Source organism: Pieris rapae, chromosome 12 (assembly GCF_905147795.1).
Source record: "Pieris rapae chromosome 12, ilPieRapa1.1, whole genome shotgun sequence".
Taxonomy (NCBI): domain Eukaryota; kingdom Metazoa; phylum Arthropoda; class Insecta; order Lepidoptera; family Pieridae; genus Pieris; species Pieris rapae.
In genome coordinates this window covers 6,976,593-6,991,623 of record NC_059520.1, presented here as the reverse complement: position 1 = coordinate 6,991,623, position 15,031 = coordinate 6,976,593, and the positions used below count along the sequence as shown (strand labels likewise).

Below are 15,031 nucleotides of genomic sequence, written 5' to 3'. Positions count from 1 at the left end.
ATTTGTATGAAAATGACAACTAGTGTCGGCAGTTATTATACCTACTAGCTGTCATTTTCATACAAATTTAGTTTTCGACTTTTAGTCCGGTCAAATTAGACTAAAAAATAGGGGTAAGGTTACAAAAATTCGCACTTGGCTGAATATTGGTAGGATTGCTCAATACACTATTATAAAGGAAATGTGAAAAGTCCTCATCGATCCGGCACGTGCAAAAAATTTTACTCGGGTTCAAAGGTCACAAAAACGGGCTTTTCGTGATTTTCAGCAAAATGGTAAGTTTTATCATAAAATTAGCTCCGACAAAAATTGTAGATCAGATAATTATCTAAAAAAAATGTCTAAATACTTTTTTTCCTAAGAGCCACCGTTTTTGAGATATAACGATTTAAAAAGTTGAAAGAGTTGTAATCGTCATAATATGTATAAGTATACCACGTATATACATCACTGAAGCCGTAATACAAGCAAAAATATCGTTCTATCGGTCAGTGTGACTTACACTTATAAAATATGAAAATTCTTCTCGCTATGTATGGAGCTCCTAAAAAAATTACGTGCTTAGATAAATTCAGATATGCATGTTTCGTTAAAAATACTCGAAATAAAAAACAAGTGCAGTTAGCATGTCTTCCTCCAACCTCAGCGGCTGCTCATCAACATCTTTTTCGGGTATATTACCAAGTTCAAGTGTGGCTTGGTAATCAATTAGACCCAAAAGACTGGGGTTGGAAGTTGGTCGATGTGTCATTATTGGAACAATTTATTAACACCCAGAATTAAGAAGAAGAAGGAGAAGGAAGAGAAGAAGAACAAGAACAAGAGAAAGCAGAAGTTAATGATGATTTAGATTCAGACGGATAAATTTTCTTATTTTTTGTAATTTACACCCCTTTCATCATTTTCAACCTTTGTCAATATCTACAGTTATTCAATAGTTTCAAATTAAACAGAATCATAAAAGATCAGTGGAATAGGCCTACCGGGGAAACCACATTAAAAAACGCGCTAAGTACACTACCTCAAAGGTGGCGTGGAAACGTGTGCATATTATGACGATTACAACTCTTTCAACTTTTTGAATCGTTATATCTCAAAAACGGTGGCTCTTAGGAAAAAAAGTATTTAGACATTTTTTATAGATAATTATCTGATATACAATTTTTGTCTGAGCTAATTTTATGATAAAACTTACCATTTTGCTGAAAATCGCGAAAAACCCGTTTTTGTGACCTTTGAACCCGAGTAAATTTTTTTGCACGTGCCGGATCGATGAGGACTTTTCACATTTCCTTTATAATAGTGTATTGAGCAATCCTACCAATATTCAGCCAAGTGCGAATTTTTGTAACCTTGGATGTCTAAATTGACCGGAGTATTTCTACATACACTACTGTTAAGTGTTAAGCCGTCTTGACTAGAATCCCAGAATCTGGCGAACGTATCGACTCGATATAAAATTATATTGTTTACCTTAGGGCTTAGGGTAATTGCACTTCTGATGCGGTCCACATTATGAAAACATAATTTTGCGTCTAAAATTGGCTTTCTACAATTAGAAATAGGAATATTATATCTTAACTACAATATTTGGAATGAAATCCAATTTTTAATGACATGTATAAAAAGTCTAAAACTAAATTTGTATGAAATTAACAGTAATTCGTATATACATATACTACTACATCATTCTGACTAAGCCTCCATAACGATCGTTAGAATAAACGTCGAGTCTAATCGTATATCCCTATAACTTATCAGATACTACCTGTGGGCGCTGTGGCTAATAGCCAGTGCTGCCAGATGGTCTTGGCGATATACCCCTAGATTAATTTGATTTCCCCCACAAATCCCCTCCAATGTCCTCACCAATTATTGTGAAAGACCCTCCTCCGCCCATCATAATGTTTAGGACACATGTGACCGAAATTTAGGTCACCATGAGCACAACCTGAAAGCCAATGCGACACACGGTATAGAATATTTTTATTAAAAAAAATGATCAAAAGCCTTGAGATAAAAAAAATCTTGTGTAGCGTTATTACTGAATCTTAATCTATAAATATACCATTTTTATTTAGTTAAAATTACATCGTTCTTTGATAGCTCAAACGAATATACAATTGGTAAGGTTAAACACACGGATAACGAAACAACGGACAAACACTATTCTTACCATATGTTCGTACTTCAATTTAGTTGTTTAGTTCCAAAATCAGGAACGTAATACACAATAGCACTGTACTTGGCGTTTTTTTAAATTTCCCATAAACCCCCCCCCCCCAATATTTTTTCCCCCTATTCAGCCCCTAATTCAGTTGAGACTTGAGAAACCCTGATCTTGACTTTGACTTTGGATTCAAAATGTCGTGGGAGGTTTTTAGGAGGTACTTTTATTTAGGGGGTTAGTACTTTATACATTTTTTTTCTTTAAAAACTTTCTAAACACATGATTCTGTACACTACAAAATATTAAGATTTCAACTAACACACCAAACCAAATATAAACATAAAGCGTGGTTATAACTGAAATATCAAAAAGCAATGTAATACTCCAAGATTGACATTTTAAAGTATTTACTATATTTTTACATTAAATATACTTGAATGTAATTTTGATGCATATTTATGTGTATGATTGAAATAACCTCTGAATCCGAGTGTACAATCAATCAAAACCTTTAGGGGTTTTATTTATAATATGTGGATTTGAAGTTTTAGGGGGAAAATTTTGTAAAAGTTGGCATCACTGACTGGCTTCACTCTGCACTCTTATTCATAATTCATATTTCATATATCAAGCTTTACTCCAAGTATTCTATTTTTTTATTTTAAACTTTCTTATTTTAGTTACTGGCGTCAAGCCCTAGCCCCTATCCCTATTATATTACAACCGTAATAGGAATTAAGAAATAGTTTTTTTAGTGCACATTCATAGTTATAAACACATGACTTACTAATTTGAATTCATAAGTATGAATTTTGCATGAATTCAAGAATATTGGTGGACTGTTGTAAATACTTTTCGGCTGTTAGAAAACATAACATTCTATAAAAATGCCTTTATTGGATGGAAAGGAAATAGAAATCTTCTTTGTGAGTATTTTTTGTACAGAATACAAGCTTTTAGTTTATCATTACATATTGTAATTTTCAAGGTAATGAACTGTATATTTATAATATAAGCATTACAGTAATTACTGACCATTGAGATTTTAAATTTCCCATTCACTTAGTTTGTCACATCATATAGTGTGTAGTTGTCATTGTGCAAAATGATAATATATTTGCATTTCCAGAGTGAAGAAGATCTGCCATATGAGGAAGAAATATTGAGAAACCCTTTTTCTGTTAAACATTGGCTGCGATATATTGAACATAAAAAAGGAGCTCCCAAACACGAAATAAATCTTATTTATGAACGAGCTCTTAAAGAATTACCAGGATCCTTTAAATTATGGTATAACTATCTCAAGTTAAGAAGGTCCCAAATAAGGGGAAAATGTATAATAGATCCATTATATGAAGATGTTAACAATTGTTTTGAAAGATCCTTGGTCTTTATGCATAAAATGCCTAGGATATGGATGGACTACTGCACATTCTTAACAGACCAGTATAAAATAACCATGACAAGAAAGGCATTTGATAGTGCATTAAGAGCATTACCAATAACTCAGCATCATAGAATTTGGCCTCTGTACTTGGGTTTTTTAAAGAAACATGATATTCCAGAAACTGCTGTGCGTGTTTTTAGAAGATACTTAAAGCTCTGTCCAGAAGATGCTGAAGAATACATTGATTATTTGATATCAATTGATAAATTAGATGAAGCAGCTGTTAAACTTGCTCAAATTGTTAATAATGAAAACTTTCAGTCAAAACATGGTAAATCTAATCATCAGCTATGGAATGAATTATGTGAATTAATATCTAAAAATCCTGATAAAATACATACACTAAATGTAGATGCTATTATAAGAGGGGGTTTGCGACGCTATACTGACCAGTTAGGACATTTATGGAATTCTATAGCTGACTACTATGTAAGAAGTGGGCTCTTTGAAAGAGCAAGGGATATTTATGAGGAAGCTATTCAAACCGTAACTACAGTCCGTGACTTCACCCAAGTTTTTGATGCTTATGCTCAATTTGAAGAACTTAGTCTTAGTAAGAAAATGGAAGAGGTTGCTAAAAATACCAATCCTAGTGAAGATGAAGATATAGACTTAGAACTTAGGCTGGCAAGATTTGAATATTTGATGGAAAGAAGATTGCTGTTACTTAATTCAGTTTTGTTAAGGCAAAATCCACATAATGTTGCAGAATGGCATAAAAGAGTAAAGTTGTATGAAGGGAAACCTCACGAAATTATTGACACATACACAGAAGCTGTTCAAACTGTTGACCCTAAATTGGCTGTTGGAAAGTTGCATACATTGTGGGTGGGTTTTGCAAAATTCTATGAAACTAATGATCAAATAGAAGATGCAAGATTAATTTTTGAAAAAGCAACACAAGTCATTTTTGTAAAAGTAGATGATCTTGCTTCTGTTTGGTGTGAATGGGCAGAAATGGAGATAAGACATGAGAACTATGAAGAAGCTCTTAAATTAATGCAAAGAGCAACTGTTCTGCCTAGTAGAAAAGTTGCCTACCATGATGAAAATGAAACAGTTCAAATGCGTCTATATAAATCTCTTAAAGTATGGTCCATGTATGCAGATTTAGAAGAAAGCTTTGGCACATACAAGTCCTGCAAGGCTGTCTACGATCACATCATTGATTTAAAAATAGCAACACCACAGATTATAATAAACTATGGCTTGTTTCTAGAAGAACATAACTACTTTGAAGAGGCCTTCAGAGCTTATGAAAAAGGAATTGCACTGTTTAAATGGCCTAATGTGTATGACATTTGGAATACATATTTAACTAAGTTTTTAAAGAGATATGGAGGAAGTAAGCTTGAAAGAGCTAGAGATCTGTTTGAACAATGTTTAGAACATTGTCCACCTGAATTTGCAAAATCCATATTTTTACTATATGCAAAGTTAGAAGAAGAACATGGGTTAGCAAGACATGCTATGTCAGTATATGAGCGTGCTACAACTGCTGTCTTACCAGAGCAGATGTTTGAAATGTTTAACATTTATATAAAGAAAGCTGCTGAAATTTACGGTGTTCCAAAAACACGCCAAATATATGAAAAAGCTATAGAAACATTAGCTGAAGGAAACTCGAGAGAAATGTGTGTACGCTTTGCAGAAATGGAAACCCGCCTTGGTGAAATAGATAGAGCTAGAGCAATCTATGCCCACTGTAGTCAAATGTGTGATCCTAGGATTACAGCAGACTTCTGGAACACTTGGAAAGAGTTTGAAGTTAGACATGGTAACGAAGATACTATGCGTGAAATGTTAAGAATAAAGAGAAGTGTGCAAGCCACATACAATACACAGGTCAATATGATGTCTGCACAAATGCTAAGTTCTGCAGCACAAGCGGCAGGCACAGTGTCTGATTTAGCACCAGGAATGAAAGATGGTATGAGAATGTTAGAAGCTAAAGCAGCAGAAATGGCAGTTCAAAGTAAAGGAAATATTATGTTTGTTAGAGGAGAAACCCAAGGTCTTAAAGATAGTTCCGATAAAGTTGTGAACCCTGATGAAATTGACATTGATGAGGCATCAGAAAACAGTGAAGAAGAAGATGAAAGTGAAATTGCACCAGTTGAAAAGAAAGAAATTCCAGCTGCAGTTTTTGGTGGTCTGTTGCCAGAAAAGGAATAAAATATCATATTTTCCATAGACAAATAAAAGTTTAACTAATAACTATCTTTTATTTTTTTAATTAAGTATATACATGTAGGTCAGGTATTATATACATATGAAGTCAGGTAATATATACATTATTTACCATATACTTTTTAATTCAGATTTTTGCAAATTTAATAATTAGCCTTTAGTGTCATAATTTCTTTTAGAATAAAGTCTAGACTTATTAGATTGACACAAGCCTGGCTAGCAATACTTTGTGTTATAGTAATTTTGGATAGTAAATTTAAGCTTATAATTTTATTCTCATTATTATCACACTACTAATTTTATAAATAGGCCATCAAGCTTGCGATTTGCACCTTAAACATATTCATATAATGTCTCGTGGTGGCATAATAAAATGAATAGAATTTGAATATACATGTTGCTGTTCAATGTAATTTGGAACACTTATATCATTATGTACACCACCAAACATTATAAGTTCTCCATTGCCTTTAACTAAAGAATACATCACAAGTTCTTCAGGTGCTCCATTAATCCCTCCCAATCGTGGACACAACCAAGAGACATAATTCATTGAGTTTCCATTGACTACTGTCGAAATGTCTAATACATGCATAGTTAAAGTGTTACGCTTAATTTTTTTAACTGCTGGTTGTCTTTGAGGTTGGTTACCATGTTGATCATCCTCACCATTTCTGGCCTCTACTCTTTCTAAATGAGCAATCTGTCTTTGATTGATTAGATCATTTTCAGGTGGTGGGTCATTTTGAGCAGTGTCACAAGCAAAAGCAGCCATCCTATATTTATTAGCTTCTTGTAATTGCCGAACAATTTTCATTCCTTTATTCTGCAACAAGTGACAATTATAAATACTATGTTAAATAACATGTTATTTTTACAAGATTAATATAAGATGACCAACCTTATTCCTCCTTAATGTGGACTCTTTTTTATTATGATCAAAATCACTAGATAATAATGGTTTTGGACTTAAAATAGGAGATAAATTATTTTGAGCACCAGGGTCTATATTTCTATTTTGATTGTTACTTGGACCAGCTACTGGCTGACCAGGAGGATTTAGTTGGTTCTCCCTCTGTGATAGTTGTCGTGGCAATACCCCACGCCTACCATTAATATTTTGATCCCTGTCTATAGGCCTTTGTACACTTTGTTCAACTCTTACAGAGACTGGTGCACCTTCTGGTCTGTTAAAATTGGATAATCTAACTGCTGATGTAACCATAGGTTTAGCTGTATTCCATCCATTTCTACTTCTACTTAAACTGACCACTTTATCTCCAACTTTGCAAGCAGGGTTACACCAAATATTTGCTGAAGCCCACTCTTTATTTCTAACAGCTATTTCTTTCCATGTCCATGTTGGACCTTTCATTGTTAATATCCAACAATCACTATACACAAATCTATTTTGTAGTGTTTGAACCCCACCTAATAACATTAATCGGTCACTATCAAGTTTAATCATGGATTGGGCATATCGGGGAGGTGGCCTTGGTTTTGTTGTAGGCTGTTTTCTCCATGTGAATGTATTAATTTCAAATACCCAAACATCATTTGAGCATTGAATTTGGAAGTTTTGTACTGCTGACATTACCAGCCCTCCAAATATAACCATTTCATCACCTCTAATGCATGCAGAATGTCCAGCCATTGGAGGTGGGGCATTAGCTGCACTTATAAGCATCCATTTATGTGTGTTCACACAGTAAAAATGTACATCATTAAACATTGTGACATTTTGATAGTACTGTGAAAGAGATGGATAAGTCCAACCTCCAAAAACAATTAACCAGGCTTTATAATTTACCATTGTCGTGTATGCCTTTGGAACAGGGTATGTTCCAGTTGCCAGAGGTCTAATCCATTGTCTCATTGAGAGATCAAATCTCCATAAATCATTAAATGACGTAGCATTAGTAGTACAACCACCAAATACATACATATTATTTTCCAAGACACAGGCAGCATGGGAAAATCTTTTAGTAATAGTAGGTACAACATCAGCAGAAACAATATTTTTCCATAGAATATTAAAATCACCAACAGCCTTTACCAATTTAATTGATGTTTTTCGTAAGACATCTGTAAAAAAATATATCAAATGGGTTGTTATTTTTATAGATATTGAAAAAGGAAAACATTGCGTTGTACTTACTTTGGGCACAGTCACACCATCTTCTACAAACAAACATACAGTTCTGTAAGTCTTTGTATGGTGGTAAAAACCCTAAGATAAATTCAAGGACTTCATCAGGTAGATCTTCAATGCCTATTTGGAGAGACTGTAACTTAAGAGATTCATGTATTATTTCCATTTCAATAGTATAAAGGGAAGCATCCAAAGTACAGAAATGTATTACAAAAATATCAGCCTTGCTAGTCGTACGACTGACGGTAAAGTATTTTCATGATTTATCAGCTGCGTATAAGTAATTTATCAAAACCATTAATTCAACTCCAGCCAGATATTTAAAATATATTTTTTTTAAAGTGATTGTTGAAAATTTAAATAAATTGTATCACTTTTTTGAACTATAACTCTCGAACCGATAATGTTTCATAAGTTTTGGTATGTAGTAAGCGCCATACTAATTTCTTTTAATTTTTAGACTGTTCTTATTTCTCAACTTTATTATAAGATCGAGGTAATTTGAAATATCTAGTAAAATATTATAATTGTTGTTTTCATTGTTTAAAATATGTACATATTTCAAGTTTCAACACAGACTAAGATAGTAGATAAGATATGTCTTTGAATTTCTTACTTATCTGTATGTCTATCTATACTAAATAGTGTATCTATGGAACATTTTACTTCAGATGTCGACTGTCAACTTTTGTCAGAACTCAGCAGTCAGATTTGTGATTAGTGATTTACCAGAGCTGAGAGCACCCAATTCCGGGAAATTTAAGTAAACAAATCTTATGTCACCTTAACACCTGCACTAATTGTATTATTAATACGGAGACTAATAAAAATAGGATGAATACCACTAGTACAGTATAGTATAACATCCAATGTATCTAAGTTTGACTTACTAATTCAAGATAACCTTAACCTGGAACTTTGAGATCCACAGAAAACTGATTTTTGATCCAAGGTCGAACCTTGTGTGTAAATAGGTGTAATAATGCAGCATATTATTCAAGCTAGTCCATTAATGGACAAAATAAAACAATTTCAACAGACATTATCATTCAGAATACAACTTACCACTTCACAAAAGGTATGTAAATTAATTGATTTAAAATGTAAACTTTTGTATCATAATTAAATTATAACTTTATAGATACATTTGTGAATAGAATCTAAGTCAAATTTCAAATATATAACAGATTAAGAATTTTTTTTTCTCAATATTTTGCAAGCAACCAACATATGATTGGTTTTAGGTGATTTTGTGGAGCATTGGGGTAGTTGGTACAAGTGCAGTTGTGGTAGGGGTATTATCCAGATATTTAGCACGGAAAAGGGCCAAGCCAATTTTCAATCCCAGAATCCAAAGGGCTATTAACAAAAGGTTATCAAGGATGCGAAGTCCTAATGGAGGTATACGCAGGTTGAAATTTTACAATTAATATTTCCTTTATTTCAATTATTGTTATATGAATATTTATTTTAGGTATGGGATCAGTTGCTAGCAGTGGTGGTAGAAGTAGCCCATTGGGCTTTAGTGAACGGCTGTCCATGGCTTCAGGTTCAATTGGTTCTGGAGGGGGCGATGCTGCCCCATTATCTCCTCAGCAGCTTGGTGTTATGGGTGAGTTTAGTTTTAAGATTTGACTATCCTTTATTTATAGCTTAATTTATGTATAAATCTTCAAATTAAGGATTTTCTTATATTTATTTAATTATCAAAATTATTTAGGTTATTCTTTCATGAATACTATATTCTTTAATATGCTTTATGCATTGTGGTTATTCTAGTTGTGTTAAGTTTTTAAAGCGCCATCTTTTGGTAAGTAGAATAACATAATATGCCGAAGCTGACAATTTTATTTCGAAAAATTAAGACTAGTCCGATTCAAAAGTTTGATAGTCATTTTATAAGATTAGGTTATGATAAATTTTTAACAGCGCCATCTCTTGTTCAGTAGCAGAACTCGTTTTTAACAACAGTTTGTTATGATTTGACACTTAAAGTATAGATTGTGCTGAAAGACCATTTTATCGATTAATTAATTTCTTAAGAAAATTTATGCAATTTATACATTTCTTTCATATCGTTTTCATAGCTATTGGCTGTGGCGTGATGATAGAATAGTGTTTGTGAATTCTATTAGATAATATAACAAATAATACGCTCGTTGGTCACTCTTTACATTTTACATAATAAATCTACTTATCTAATTATAAGCAACTCTAGGAATCCCTTCATCGTCAATTGTTTTGCAGATGTATAACTCAAATTCTAGTCTATTAGCTCAAACTTTATATTGAAAAGTTTTTACCGTTTAAAAACCAATTCGGTAATGTATGGTACCCCACAATCGACCATCATAATGCAGCAGATGCAGAAATATGTCCGCCTGGACATATTTCTGCTTCTGCTACATTATTCCCCTTTTAGTTATAATTTAGCTCTTGTGACGTCAACGATTATTAGTTTTTTTTATTTCATTTTACTCGGTACGAAATTGCACACTTAGAAAAAAGTTATCACTACCATGATTCGAACCTCAACGTTGATAGATGTGCCTTACCATTATTAGGTATTTACTTGGGTTTGTATGCCGTTGGGTCATGATGCAAACAATATGTCTTTATCTAGAATTCAATGTTCTTATTAATCTACTAAAACATCATTAATATAAACATCACGTATCACGAGCGTCCTCTTTATCTCGTGCGCATGGTATGATAATATCTTCTTTTAAAATTCCTTTAAAGTCTGTATGTACTTTATGAAGATCTTAAAATTGTTTACTGTTTATCTATGTAGAATACTATTTAATATTTGACAAAAATATATTAATGCTACCAAGATCGCTTCAGTATCAGAAATAAATCCTATAGTTAAATTATTATCAATATTCCGCGACTATAATTTAGTTTACAATTGAATTTTGAGAGGTGGTGCCATCTATCTACTTGTTTTAGTACCAGGGCCATTAGACCGATCGTTATATTGTATTTTAATGGTGAACTTTATACTTATATAATATATATTATTTATTGTAAAATAATGCAGCGGAGGTAATAAAGCTATGAGATAAATTTGGTTGTCTTATCTTAAAAATGGATAAAAAGTTTAATTAAACAAAGCCTTTTAACAAAAATTTTTTTACATACAGCTTTATGTTTGCGATAAATGATGCGTTGAGTTGGTTATTCATTGGTATTTTGCCTATTACGCATGTCAGTAGTGATGATGACATACTCGATTTTAATTCGGGGGTCACATTGCACCTTCGTCTTTTGTTTTTGTCGACAATATACTTATAGATATGAATTTATTGTTAGTAAATCTTCGTAAGTATTAATAGTTAATTAACCTGAAGTAGCAGTTTTAAATATGTTTTAAATAAATATTCGTAGCCTATAGCCTTAGGGATTATGTAGAATTTTAATGGTAATGTTTTTTAGATTCAGTTTCGCAGTTAGGTTAAAGGCGTTCGTTAATATTAAGAAACTGAAATACAAAAATATAATAAATCGCAGGTATATTTTAAATGGGTCTATTATTTCCCGTACCGCAGTTATTATGTTACACACACACACACACACACAAAGTTAAAGATCCTGGTCAGATCATAATAAAACAATAGTTATAAACACGTGTTTGTTTCAAGTAATTTAAAACTTAAGTATTAGGTGCCACTTTGATAATCACTTCTTGATAAACTATTTTCAAACAATGCATTTGTTACTTAACTATTAGTGTAAACTAATATTATTTCTTAACTATATGTGTTTGGATCGTAAAATTCGATGGCCAAGTACGTGGCTCGTTGGTCTAGGGGTATGATTCTCGCTTTGGGTGCGAGAGGTCCCGGGTTCAAATCCCGGACGAGCCCGGATTATCTTTTAAAATTTTTTGCTTAATGTATTTTTTTTATTTGTAGTAAGTTTTTAAACTACATATTACTTTGATTGAAAGAGAAAATATTTTAAACGTTACTTAGTTAATAATAACCATATTAAGGTTTGCTATAATCCACTTTTATTAGCTTTATTGATTCAAATGCTAATTTTAAGTTTTGTGTCACAAATATTCTTAATATAATAAATATGTATATGTTTATATCTTTTAAAACCATACCATAATTTCAATGTCTCTCACAACCGGCTCGTTGGTCTAGGGGTATGATTTTCGCTTAGGGTGCGAGAGGTCCCGGGTTCAAATCCCGGACGAGCCCGGATTATCTTTTTATTTTTTTCTATGTACATGTTTCAATACAGTCTGCAATGTGTGGCAAAAATCTTACATAGTTATATTTTTAAAGTGTACATTATAGAAAAAAGATAACTGAGTTGTTGATTCCTTTGATTGCGCGTTAGTAAACAGTGGGGAAGCTGGCCCCTTTTCGTCCCTTCATGCACCGGGAATAATTTAAGAGTTCCTTTTAGCTGGTTTGAGCTAAAATATGTCCTCGGGATGAGAAACGCTTCCAGTCAAAAGATAACCTACATGGCCTAAGGCTTTGTAATTTTTTCCTCTTGCAATGTCTCATAACGGGCTTGTTTATTTGTCTTTAAATACGAATGAAAACACATTTTTGTGTGGCTGAGATGGATGTCGGTATTCATGCGAACATTTCTCTTCTCTTCAATTGACATTTTTTTTAAAGTTCGTTTATGGGTAAGTAGATCGAAGTAGTGAAGCAAGTGATGAACTCAGCTAACAGGTTCAAAATAGTTAATTATAAGACGAGATTTTCAAGTTGTTTATGTATTATAATTGTGAAATCGATACGCGTATTTTATATAAGTAGTTGTAAAATGGTGATGCCTTTAAATAAAGGTTGTTTATTCTCCGGTTTTATTATTGCATTAGTGCCGGGCGTACTGAGAAGAAAATAATTAGATACATAGTCTTGCTGTGATTCTTTAACTTAAAGCGTCTACACACGGCCATGTCAATGGCGATATCGGGTCAATGGTGGTGGGGATGAAATCAGCTCGTAGTTCAAATCGGCAGTAGCATATTCTACACACGACTGACGACGATTTGCCTACACACAAAGCGATCTAAGGAGCTATCTAGTGTGCCACTTCCCCGATATTTCCTCTGATTTTAGGCCCGGTTTTCATTTTTAATTAGAGTATACACTGTCGATTGATGACACTCTTGGTTATCGTCTACCGTTACCACTTCATTCATTTGGCTGAACTATTTAATAAACGATTGGTAACTTTTGGTGAACGATAATGTAAGTTTGTTGTTTCGTTTTTTTAATGTCATATGGGCATATCGGATGTCCTTAAAAATATATATCTATCTCTCTAGTAGTGCTCTATTTTCGCATCACTCATATGAATAAATGAATTGAGAAACGTCACACTCAAAGATGAAATATACATGAAATAGATATATTCTACCGCTTATTATTCATTCATTTATAAGTTTTAAAGGTCTTAACAAATGCCAATGTCGTGTTATTCAGGCAATCGTTAATAACGATTATTATAGTACTTCGCGAAAGGCTGACAAATGAAAGAGCGGTGTAACCTTTACTTCTTTAATATGTTTATTTATTTAATACCTTAATAATATATACTTATCCACACGTTAGTGTAAGAAAGTGTGTATTATGTTTTGTCCTTGTCATTCTTATAACACTATAAATGTTGATAAGCGTGACAAAACATTATTAATTTGAGACTTGTCTAATGTTAATAAGGGCTTGGAAAATAATATTGGAAATAAATTTATTAAACTTCTACGAAGGTTATATGTCACTTCGGAAGTAATAAGTAATATGATCATAGACACAGCTTCATCGGGGGGCAATTGTAAAGTTCTCTTCCAATGTTCAACTAAATAGATTTGTTATCACTTACCTGTGTCTTACTGGCTGTCAAAATTTAAGTCCATTACATGAGCGTGAATTGAAACATCTTTCGGGGCAAACATTTCAATGTTATTTCAATAGACTCTAATTGTAATATCAAATAAATTCAGTCAACTTGATATGGCAGTTTCTCGCTGCTAGCTGTAGATTAAGTTATGTAAATAATCTAATAAATACGATTTTATATTAGTTTTATATGGTGTATTTAATGTATGACAAATATATTTACAATGTATTAACTTGTGATTATTATAGATACAAGTCTCTTTTATTTTGTTTTTTATTTATCCATATAACAATAGAGCATACAGTAAAGTATGAAACAATTGAAGGTAAGATTAGCGCGCCTACTCGCACGCGCAACGTAAAATAGTGCGTATCGTAGGTTATGTTTAATTCAGTGGCGTAGCGTGCCTTCGGGGCCCCGTATAAAAATTTTTTTGGAGGCCCTTATATGGAGGTAAAGATTTTTCACAAAAGAAAAAAATATTGTGAGAAGTAATATTTATTTATCACATAATTTACCCATTTTACAAATAAAAATCGAATTTTAAATGTTCACTCTCCTTGCCTTTTTATCGGCAAACTGATTTATTAAATAATTTATGGCTGATGATGATTTTAGTTTTTCTAAAGTTTCTGCCTCTATGGACAATAGTGAGATGTCTGACAGCCGTTCTTGTCCCATCGAAGTTTTTAAGTAATTTTTTATTAGTTTTAATTTTGAAAAACTTCTTTCTGCCGTTGCGGTTGTAACTGGAGGGGTCAAGATTAAAAATCATGCTGTGATTACCTCGGGAGAACTGGATGCAAGACTATTGAATTTTACTAGCAATAATTCAATGAGTTCTTTAATGGAATATTTTTTTTTAATTTCAGACTTTAAGCATGTTTGCATTGTTTTGCAAGGCTCTAGCCTTTAATTGGTCACAAAGATTAAGTGAGATGTCTTTACTGTATTTAGCAGACAGTTTTCCGGAAGCGTTTAATATCTCTTCTTGTAATATTTCGAAAAATTAGAAAGTTTTTATTCTTTTTCCTTACACACTTTGGGGGCCCCCGTGGCCCGGGGGCCCCGTATAATTGATACGGCAAATACGGCGGTAGCTACGCCCCTGGTTTAATTCAAATGTACAGTAGCCTTTAATACATAAAGCTGATGGTAGAACTAGTAGCTAATAAATTATGTATTAATATTTGTATTT

At 32.7% G+C, this 15,031-nt stretch overlaps 3 protein-coding genes and 2 non-coding genes across 5 annotated transcripts in view; 4 read left to right on the top strand and 1 right to left on the bottom strand.

Annotated features, from left to right (window-relative positions):
- The first annotated feature begins 2,778 nt into the window (after positions 1-2,778).
- On the top strand, positions 2,779-5,834 carry LOC111001570 (pre-mRNA-splicing factor syf1 homolog). The gene is made up of 2 exons (XM_022271506.2): positions 2,779-3,096; positions 3,300-5,834. Exons 1-2 carry the CDS (start codon positions 3,058-3,060, stop codon positions 5,790-5,792), a joined length of 2,532 nt encoding a protein of 843 aa, XP_022127198.2. The 5' UTR covers positions 2,779-3,057; the 3' UTR covers positions 5,793-5,834.
- An 18-nt stretch (positions 5,835-5,852) lies between these two features.
- LOC111001561 (F-box only protein 42) lies at positions 5,853-8,519 on the bottom strand. Its single transcript, XM_022271493.2, has 3 exons — positions 7,966-8,519; positions 6,709-7,892; positions 5,853-6,633 (listed from the first exon to the last, which is right to left on the bottom strand). Exons 1-3 carry the CDS (start codon positions 8,123-8,125, stop codon positions 6,151-6,153), a joined length of 1,827 nt encoding a protein of 608 aa, XP_022127185.2. The 5' UTR covers positions 8,126-8,519; the 3' UTR covers positions 5,853-6,150.
- A 150-nt stretch (positions 8,520-8,669) lies between these two features.
- LOC111002164 (mitoguardin) overlaps positions 8,670-15,031 on the top strand; it is a 46,274-nt gene continuing 39,912 nt past the window's right edge. The window contains exons 1-3 of the mRNA XM_022272288.2: positions 8,670-9,037; positions 9,204-9,360; positions 9,434-9,571. Of these exons, the coding sequence (XP_022127980.1) occupies positions 8,942-9,037; positions 9,204-9,360; positions 9,434-9,571 (391 nt within the window). The 5' untranslated portion in view covers positions 8,670-8,941. The remainder of the gene's footprint in view (positions 9,038-9,203; positions 9,361-9,433; positions 9,572-15,031) is intronic.
- On the top strand, positions 11,757-11,828 carry Trnap-ugg. The gene has a single exon. It is a non-coding gene; the product is annotated as a tRNA-Pro (tRNA).
- Trnap-agg lies at positions 12,099-12,170 on the top strand. The gene has a single exon. It is a non-coding gene; the product is annotated as a tRNA-Pro (tRNA).

Coding starts and splice junctions, on each gene's coding strand:
- LOC111001570 (XM_022271506.2), top strand. CDS start 3,058: ATGCCTTTATTGGATGGAAAGGAAATAGAAATCTTCTTT. Junction 3,097..3,299: donor AGGAAATAGAAATCTTCTTT/GTGAGTATTTTT, acceptor TTGCATTTCCAG/AGTGAAGAAGATCTGCCATA.
- LOC111001561 (XM_022271493.2), bottom strand. CDS start 8,125: ATGGAAATAATACATGAATCTCTTAAGTTACAGTCTCTCCAAATAGGC. Junction 7,893..7,965: donor ATGGTGTGACTGTGCCCAAA/GTAAGTACAACG, acceptor ATTTTTTTACAG/ATGTCTTACGAAAAACATCA. Junction 6,634..6,708: donor CCACATTAAGGAGGAATAAG/GTTGGTCATCTT, acceptor CACTTGTTGCAG/AATAAAGGAATGAAAATTGT.